This window comes from Mesitornis unicolor, unplaced genomic scaffold, assembly GCF_000695765.1.
Source record: "Mesitornis unicolor isolate BGI_N332 unplaced genomic scaffold, ASM69576v1 scaffold7354, whole genome shotgun sequence".
Lineage (NCBI taxonomy): Eukaryota > Metazoa > Chordata > Aves > Mesitornithiformes > Mesitornithidae > Mesitornis > Mesitornis unicolor.
This window is the reverse complement of record NW_010180713.1, coordinates 1,897-3,589: the sequence shown is the minus strand read 5'-3', so window position 1 is coordinate 3,589 and position 1,693 is coordinate 1,897. Positions and strand designations below refer to the sequence as shown.

At 61.5% G+C, this 1,693-nt stretch overlaps 1 protein-coding gene across 1 annotated transcript; it reads left to right on the top strand.

The window, feature by feature from the left end:
- Window positions 1–201: 201 nt before the first annotated feature.
- Window positions 202–1,307, top strand: LOC104539593 (scavenger receptor cysteine-rich domain-containing group B protein-like; the record flags this gene model as incomplete). Its single annotated transcript, XM_010183164.1, has 2 exons — window positions 202–279; window positions 991–1,307. Coding segments are annotated over 2 exons (395 nt in total), but the record flags the coding sequence as incomplete, so codon positions are not given.
- Window positions 1,308–1,693: the final 386 nt, after the last annotated feature.

Below are 1,693 nucleotides of genomic sequence, written 5' to 3'. Positions count from 1 at the left end.
CTGCCCATAGTCGGGTGCCATGGTGACCAGGGATGGCTGGAGCGTGGGTACCACCTCTGGGCTCCGCTGCTGTGTGTCCCACCCACACATCTCTGCACCCACCCCTGCCAGCCCCACGCCACTGCTGGGAGCTCTGACCCGGCCCCGGGACACACAGCAGTCCCCTGAGCTGCTTCTCCCACCTCTTCCCCACCACACCAGGTGCTGACGATGCTGAAGACGACTTCCAAGAAGCCACCGCCACAACCACCACGTCATCCCCAACACATCCCAAGGATGGTAGGTACCCAGTGTCACCGGGGACACGGTGCCACCCATGAGGGTGCTTTGCACCAGCACAGCATGGAAACGGAGGTGCTCAGGCTAAGGCCAGAGGCTTCAGCAGTGTCTGAAAAACCAACCTGGAGCATCCTAGGGGAGGAGGAAAAGCTGTGCAGGAGGAAAAGCTGTGCTGGTGGCACTGTTAAGTCGTGGCCTCTCCCGGTGTCCCCAAGGCTGGTCCAGGCAGAGGAGGGGATGGACCTGAGGTGGTGGACCATTAGGTGATGGACCATTGTGTAATGGACCTTGGAGGAGAGAGGAGAGAATGGACCTTGGTAGGGAGAGGAGGGGATGGACCTGAGGTGGTGGACCATTAGGTGATGGATCTTGAGTGATGGGCTGTTAGGTGATGGACCTCAGTGAGGAGAGGTGATGGACCACTGGGGCTGAGCCAGGAACAGGGATTATTGTCTTCTCCTTCAACCTGAGCATCCACCACGATGCTTTGGGGACCATCTCCAGCCCCAGTGCTGATGGTTGTTCCCCCTCTCATGCTCCTGCCTGTGCAGAGGCGGTGGTGGAGCCATGAGGAGCAGCCAAAACCTCCCAGCCTTGGGGAGACTGGGGCTCTTTTTGTCCTGGGAAGGTCCCTTCTCCACCAGCCCTGGGAGCAGCCAGAGGGGATGGAGTGGGCACGGGCAGGGGCTGCCTCACCCCTTGCCCCCGCAGGGTCCCTGCGCCTGGTGAACGGCAGCCACCGGTGCGAGGGGCGCGTGGAGCTGTTCCAGCTGTCGCAGTGGGGGACGGTGTGCGACGACGCCTGGGACCTGCGGGACGCCGGGGTTGTGTGCAGGCAGCTGGGCTGCGGTCGCGCTGTGGCGGCCTGGGGGGAGGCGCGCTACGGCCCCGGCACCGGCTACATCTTCATGGACAACCTCAAGTGCAAGGGCCATGAGGTCTCACTGCTGCGCTGCTCCCACATCCGCTGGGACGTCCACAACTGTGACCACTCTGAGGATGCTGGAGCCACCTGCGACGTCCCCTGAGCAACCGGGACCCTGGCGCAGGTACGGGGGTGTGGGGACGGAGCTGGTGGCAATGCCCATGGCAAGTTCAGCCCCTGGCTGCTGCTCGGTGACACTCGCTCTCTGCCTCAGTTTCCCCACTCCCCCTGCAGGGGCATTGGCTGGGGTCCCGGGGGTGGGTCATTGGCTCGGGTCCCGGGGGTGTTTGGGCTCTGAGGATGGGAAGATCTGGGTGAGGACTGGGCTCTCCTCAGCTCCTAAATACTGGGCAAAGCCTTCCCTGTCCCGAACTGCCCCTTGGAAATACAAAACCATTTCTGGTGTGAAATCAGGTTGGTTTCTGCCATTTCATTTAGGAGATGAGGACAGAAAATGGATTTTCTGCTGCGAAAATGACATTAGATTAC